The sequence below is a fragment of the Pavona decussata genome, unplaced genomic scaffold (genome assembly GCF_977016875.1).
Source record: "Pavona decussata unplaced genomic scaffold, jaPavDecu1.1 SCAFFOLD_8, whole genome shotgun sequence".
NCBI lineage: Eukaryota > Metazoa > Cnidaria > Anthozoa > Scleractinia > Agariciidae > Pavona > Pavona decussata.
In genome coordinates this window covers 2,512,501-2,520,062 of record NW_028145431.1, presented here as the reverse complement: position 1 = coordinate 2,520,062, position 7,562 = coordinate 2,512,501, and the positions used below count along the sequence as shown (strand labels likewise).

Below are 7,562 nucleotides of genomic sequence, written 5' to 3'. Positions count from 1 at the left end.
TCCGACTTCAGACTTCGACCTCAGACTTCCTACTTCGGTCACCTTTAAACGCGAACAAAGCCTTCAGCTTAAAAAGTAACCCAACCAGCATTAAGCCAGTTTATTCCCCTTACTTTAAATGAATTTCAACCAGCAAAATAAGATCACAGGCTTCGTGAACGACGAAATTTTCGACAGGCTGACCTCTCAAGGCTGATGTTGTTGGGTGCGAGGACTGCTGATCAAATAACGCATTCTGATTGGTCGAATTTTGTGACACACACCGCCTGCTTGACCACCCTATGACCCTCGACCATTGACTGTTGGAAATTTGTTTTCAAACGGCAGCGTGTTGAAGGAACAGCAAATGTTTGTCATGAATCGCGCTCTTCTTGCCACAAAGAAGATCAAATGCTAGCCTGGGATGAGCTTGTTGATCAACGTCCTGGATGGTATGACCTAAGTAGCGAGAGGTGCTATGTTCTTCTTTCTTTAAGTCAGAATGTCGCCGTGATACAGTTCACTAAAGTAGGCGTAATGGGGGTGGGGCAGGGGAGAGGCAGAGCGAGGGGGAGGGGGTGGGGGTGAGAAAGGAATTGAGAGAAAAAGAAGGGGGAACCCTTCTTTTCACTCTCACTTTTGCTCGCCCCCCCCCCCCTCCCCCGATTACGACTGCTACGCACGCCAACTGAACATTAACAATGAACTGTGCATTTACGCGATCTTCTCATATTCCGTTCCTATACTTCTCTCGAAACCATTGTATCCAGCCTGATCAAAATCTACCAATATATTATCCGACGAAGGTTATGTCCGTTTTTAAAAGATGGATGGATTTTTGTGGCGCGGCCAAGTACTTCGGAAATGGTTGTTGTGTGGATCACCTTGGGCCGCGCCGTTATGTCGCAACTGTATGTAAATTCTACGTAATTTCGTATAAACTGCCAAGTTACTGATCGCTTTATATATACAGAGAAAAATTTATATAAGAAGTTAGTACTTTTTTATCTTTTTATATGCAGAGGAATTCTCAGAGGAATATTTTGCATTCTATTTCTGAAGATAAAAGTTCTGCGAAGTCACTGATGACGTAATGTGTACACAGGAATATCTCGTAATTCGAAGTCACTGATCCATATATATATATAAGTAGTTCCTGATTCTTAAGTACATGCAGAGGAATACATGTATATCAACTGTAAGGTCACTGGTCGATAGCGTGATGCCAGCGTACAGAGGAATATTTCGCAGTTGATAAACTGCTAAGTCACTGATCTATTTATACAAGTAGTTCATGATCCTTAAAACGTACAGAGGAATATTTCACAGTTAGATAAACTGCGAAGTCACTGATAGCGCGCGTGATGCGTACAGAGGAATATTTCGCGGTTAATACGTCGTGGAGTAAGGTGTTTACAGTTTACTTCTCCAGACGAGGAGAAGAATCAAATGCATAAATTATTAGAAATTTGCAATTTTCTCCAGTCATAGTATTTTCGGTGAATTTAATAGTTTCAGCTGAATTAAGTTCGGCGTCTGAATCAATTCAGCCGGGATCAAATAATTTGGGTCGGTCTAAATTCGCATTCAGAATTAGGCCATAAATACGGCGACTGAACCAGGCTAGGAATATTTGACATATTTCGCGGTTAATAAGCTGCGACGTCGCTTATCCTTTCCTGTGCCTTTCAATAACAAACGTACTCTGAACTTCAACCCCAATGAACAATTTGCGTGTATTACTGTCATTGCTGCGTTCGAGTTTTTTGGCACTGTGAGCCTGTAACACGGAACTATTCTTTCACATTATCATTTTACGTCATTTCCGCACCTCGTCTATTGCGACGTTTTCCATCTACATCTATATGTTTTAAAATATATTAGCACGTTGTATCAGCTTTGCAGTAGTCTTTGGGCTCCTCATATTTTATGTTAATCAAGTTTAGCCGATGGGATCTCTCCCAAGATCCAACTGTTGCTGCCAAATTATTATTTTTCTGCTTTTTATATTTCCTTTCTAGACTTCAGAGTGTCAATAAGTTTAAGGGTCCGAGGTCAAACCAGCGGATATGTTTGCTCACGTACATTAAGCAACGAAACTTATGCTTTCAATGATTCTAGTCGATCCTTTGTAGTTAGTTAGCTTTTCCTCGAACGTGTTCGGGAAAACGCTCAGTTCTAGCCAACATGCCTTGTAAAGATCAAGACTATAACTCAAGTTATAACGCTGTAAAATCTCTAACGCGGACACAGAAGTAAGTCTCTTTACTTCGTGTATGTTACTGTTTTTTATTGTCTTTTGCATCAGGTTAATGAAGTTTTCACGTTTGTTTCTTAAGTTTGTATAGTTTTCGTTGTATTTACTTCTTTAGGTACACTCTGTTTTTTTGTATAAGAACGTCTAATTTTGGAGCCGAGGCTGAATGTTCTTATATTTTTTTGCGATTTGAGGCTAAAAACGTTCTTAAGATGTTCTTAAATTACATGGCACACTACAACAGTACTTCAATAAATCAATGAGGACGTGACCAGGAAACCTGTCAAAGTGCATTGCCTCCTGTGATGTGGTAAAAAGAACTGCCGATTATAAACCGAGATGTGTGTCACCATTTGTGTTATACAAAAGTAATACATTGTTACCTTAATTTTATATACGATTAGCAAAATAAAAACGTTCTTAATCGACTCTCAGCCTGAGGAATGTTCTTAATACGTTCTTTAAATTTTGGCGCTTTATACATCGCTTTGTTACCGTGCCGCTTTGTTATCGCCTCGCTACACATCGATTCACTTCCAAGCATTGTTAACGTCTCTACCGCTTCTCTTCAATAAACTTTGTTTGGTCATCTTACCGTCGTGAACCTTTGTTGTGGCAAACCGTTTTCTTAAGCGCGTATAGAAGTTCAGTTTTTTAACGTGGGATAACATTACTTAAACCAGCCCCCTGACATTTTTAGCTTCTTTTAGTTATTTCAGGGAGCTAGCCCTTATATGGGCTATGTAGGTATGTGCGGCCCCAAAGGGTATGGTTTTTCAGCCGTTTTGGTCATAAATAGCCTATCGATTTTAGCCATTTTTCCGCCAATTTGGTAATAAATAGGGTATCGATTTTTGTACTCTAGTCTTGAATTCGATTTTTAGAAAAAACTACTTCATCATGATGTTTACGTCTTGTCACGCCTTTAACATTGGTCTGAACTAGGGAAATAATTATAAGGCAGGTGTGGAACAGGGTATTGATTTAAGGGTCAGGTCATAAATAGGGTATCAAATCTTTGGTCAGGTCATAAATAGGGTAGGGAAAATCGCAGATTTTGGTCATAAATAGGGAAAGGGTTTTGGGAAGCGGCCCGCACACCCCTACCCAATTTTATTGGGAGTACCCTCCCCCCCCTCCTTCCCGCCGGGGGAGCTGGTAAGCCCTTAACATTTCAAAATTAACTAAATGTATTAATAACTTTTTAATCGGGTAGTAAAGTCTTGTTGTTGTTGTTATTAACGACCGTCCTGTGAGTAACGATGTGCGTTAACGTTGACGACCAGCAGGATTTTTGTCCAGTTTATGCTTTCTCGTATGGGGAAATCAGCACATCAAAAGGCACTATATGATAATAAATGTCCATGCTATCACTTTATCATTGACACAGGTCTGCAAAGAAGTACTGATCTAGAGCTGTCTCACAGTTAAGCATAGGATGGGGAGTGCGGCCGAGGCAAATGGTTCTCTAGCCACTGGATGTGCAGAATTTCGCAGTCTTCCTCAAGCAGTTACCGATGAAAATGGATCTCAAACTATGGGCCTAAAAACTGTCAATTCGAAACTTTACTTCACACACCCTGTGAGTGTTAGTTTTTTAGTTTCTTGGCTTAATTAATTAATTAATTAATTAATTAATTAATTGATTAAATGTGCGACTTGCCGACGGGTTATTTTAGTCAGGTTGCAAAATTCTACAAGCATTATTACTGGAATGGACTTGTATCGGAAACGCATCTGTAACGCTCTCTTGTTATGAGCAGTCGGGGGTAGCCTAACTTCTTCTCCCTCCCACATAAGGTCCTTAAAAATTCCAAGGGGAGTGGGGTCTCAAACTGAGAGGAGTATTAAAGAAACTACAATGAAATGGTCAAAGGATGGGGGGGCCAGGGGGAGTTGGGAGGGGAGAGAGGGAGCAAACCAAAACTCTGTCTTGAGAGCCGCAGTCTTATGGATATAAACGTTGGAGCAACACATTGCCCAAACGCATGCAAGCAACAAAACTAAGAGGAGCTGATCCTTAGTTAATTTCTTTGCTTTAAGTGCGTTCGACGTAGAAAGCCGCATTCCTAATTGCGTTTGGAGTCGAGATTGTATGGGACAATCAACGAATGAATGGATCTTAATACGCGTGTCTGGCATCCCCTGCAAAATGCAGGGGCGACGATATCATCACCAACTTGCAAAGGAGAGAGAGAACCTGGGCTCGAGATCATCGAACGCACTCCCTAACACAGGGAGCAGAGGAGTTATGCTAGAAATGTTAATAAAAAAACGTCTTACTTCATAAAATTGCATTCTTGTATTTCTTTGCGTAGTTAAAGCCTCATTTGCGAACCAAACATATGCATTCATTTGCGACGAATGCGATCGATCGTTTCGAACCGCCATTATTTTGAAAAGTGTCGACCCCTGTTTATTGGGTCAACTGACTGAATGCATAAATTTGGTTCGCAAATGAGGTTTTAACTACGCAAAGAAATACAAGAATGCAATTTTAAGAGGTAAGACGTTTTTTTTATTGACATTTCTAGCATAACTCCTCTGCTCCCTGTGTCCCTTATCTTTGATTATGACACTGGTAATAATAATAATGACAATAATATTAATAAGGATGATGATAATAACAACACTAATTGGGTTAGCAATCTCAGAAAAGAACAAAGTAACTCATTCATGCTAATCACTAAAAGAAAAAGTGATGTACATGTAAGCATGTCCAAAACCAGAATTAATTTCATTTTCCCTTTGCCTTTAGCTGAAGCTTTTGGTTACCCAAAGTCGCGGTTTTCCAAGCTCTGCTAACTGCCAGTGGCTGTATAATTGCTATAATTCTGGTGGAGCGCTGAATGGCAACGAATGTGTTGCTCTTGATATAGGTGTTGGGGAAAACTGCAATGTTGTCTTAACAACACAAGAATACCCGAAGGTTGGTTCAAATTGTAGCAAAAATGTCAAATTTTCAAGATGATTATATCAGTTGTAAAGTATCTTTCACTCTTATAATTCACGACCAGTATGAACATGGTTTCCAATTGACGCTAATCCCCGATATTTACAAGTTAACAAAGGTTGTTATGTCACTCCTAAAAGTGCTTTTAAAAGCTAATTTTAAGCGCATTGTAAAGAAAAGTCTGAATCAGAACTGAAGGGACAAAAAGCTGTTACTTTGCATGGCATTGTGCCTAATGTTGTAACACTGTTAATTAGAAAACGCGGCCAAAATCCTTGTTAGACAATGTTGCTTGCTGCAACAATTGCGTAAAGTAGAACACTAATGCCTTGCAACAATTTTAATTATTTCAAAGGATATATTACATTGTGCTTAAATTGTTTGTTTATAAATGTTTGACGCCACTGGAAGGCAAGGTGTGCAATTTGTTATGTGATAAGTTCCACAGTGTAACACCACCTGTCGCGGGATCTTTTGCGGACTCTACACGCGCCGGTTCACAAACTGAAGAGGACTGTATCTTTCCTTTTCTGAAGTTTTAATCCAACATTCCAACGGTCTTGGACAATCTCCAATATCCAATCTACAGTTCACAATCCTCTTTTCACGATTCACAATATTCTGTTCTTCATTCGTTCTGACTCGATCTGACCTTTATACCTGACAATTGTACTAAGATTTACTCAGTTCTGTTGGCGCAAAAAGTACTTTCACTGCAATCACGAACACAATAAAATCCCAATCCTAGATGCTCCTAAATTCAATTATTATTACACAATTACGCGCGTTTCGTTTCCTGATTTAGCTTAATAGATGCGTGCAGTTACATCATTGTCATGCAGTACATTACCTTCGAACTTTGCTGGTTTACAATTGTGCAATATGTTTGTCACTATTAAAACTTTATCTTATAGGCCATTTCCGAGTTGCTGTGAACCTTGTTATGAAAGCGAGGCTAAGTGCAAAAGCTTTTCGTATGAAAATTAGTTTTGTTTGCATATGAATGAAAACTAATTTTCATAATAAAAACTTTGCACTTAGCCTCGCTTTCATAATGAGGTTCACAGCAACTCGGACATTATTCATGCAATTAATTTTCTAGTTAATATTTTGTCACGCAATATTTAAGCCACGCAAGTCAGTTCTTCTTTCTCGACACCACCTAAACAGTCCGTTTTTTTGAAGATTTCAGCATCCTCTGTCAGTGACTTAGTTGCCACTAAGAAGATCACAGGAAGGGTGGATGAAAAAGGACTCTTAGCGGTGCTACCCGACCCCATTCTTTGTTACAAGAATACGAGCTACCACCAAAAACAGGTAACCATTACATATTTTAAGCAGACAGTTTTCTTTAAACGAGAGTAATGTAGTATTTGTACCTCATGATTCAGCAGGGAAGCGTAACATTTGTTTGTTTTGTACGCAGGTCTACAAGTTGAGTCCAGGCGGTAACCTGATTCTGCTTGACTGGGTGATTGCAGGTCGCATCGCCCTGGGAGAAATTTGGGACATGAAAAGGTATAGTTGTAAATCTGTGGTACTACTTGCGTTCGACGTAGAAAGAACGCACTCCTTATACAGATTGGAGTCGAGATTGTATGGGCATGGGCCAGGGCCTTGGGACGCGTATCTGGCATTCCCCCCCGCCCCCACCTAGATTTTGCAGGGGCGGATGACATCATCACCAACTTGGGAAAGGAGAGAGAACCTGGGTCAAGATCATCGAACGCACTCCGAGGACACGCACTCCCCAATCTTTGATTATCACTTGTAATTAACGAATTATTCCAGGGCGCGCGTTGGCTGGATATGAGAGCGCGCGGAATAGTCTGGACGCGAGTCTATTTCGACTATCTCATGGGTATTCTTGATGCGCGCGCCGTTGTCAACTGACGTTCCTGTTCTGTTGCTACATCAGCCTAATATATAGCCAACGAGACTCCGAGTTGGCTAAATTCATCTCTTATCCAACAGGCGCTGGTGGAATAACTGTTTCATAAAAAACAACCACGAAAATTCACTAAATCTTGCTGATTTAGTAATATTTTCTTGTCAGCTTTGTAAGTGAAAGCGAGGTGTATGTTGATGGACATTTAATATCAGGAGATGCCATCATTCTCGGGGATCAAGAAAAACACCCACTAAAGGAACGTTTGCAACATACAAAGGTTAGTAAAGGTCGGACTTCACTTTTTAGTTTCTGCATGTTTCATTACAATCTTGCTACAAGCTGTTAGTTAAGTTCACCTAATCGTGACCAACTCCCGGCTACCGAAATCACGGATTCTACAGTTTATCGATGCCAGGAATGCAAAACAATGTGGTCAGTAAGATTTTTGTTCAGCCAAAGACGGCTAATTTTGACGATACGTA

At 40.2% G+C, this 7,562-nt stretch overlaps 1 protein-coding gene across 3 annotated transcripts in view; it reads left to right on the top strand.

Moving 5' to 3' along the window:
• Nucleotides 1–205: 205 nt before the first annotated feature.
• LOC146488911 (uncharacterized) overlaps nucleotides 206–7,562 on the top strand; it is a 9,883-nt gene continuing 2,526 nt past the window's right edge. Inside the window, exons 1-6 of one of the 3 annotated variants that reach the window (XM_085114601.1) lie at nucleotides 206–452; nucleotides 3,627–3,818; nucleotides 4,995–5,165; nucleotides 6,375–6,506; nucleotides 6,616–6,707; nucleotides 7,246–7,357. In XM_085114601.1, coding sequence (XP_084970727.1) covers nucleotides 3,675–3,818; nucleotides 4,995–5,165; nucleotides 6,375–6,506; nucleotides 6,616–6,707; nucleotides 7,246–7,357 — 651 coding nt within the window. In that variant the 5' untranslated portion in view covers nucleotides 206–452; nucleotides 3,627–3,674. Of the gene's footprint in view, nucleotides 453–1,438; nucleotides 2,235–3,626; nucleotides 3,819–4,994; nucleotides 5,166–6,374; nucleotides 6,507–6,615; nucleotides 6,708–7,245; nucleotides 7,358–7,562 lie in introns of those variants that run through there. The other 2 variants (XM_085114610.1, XM_085114593.1) reach the window with 2 other exon arrangements.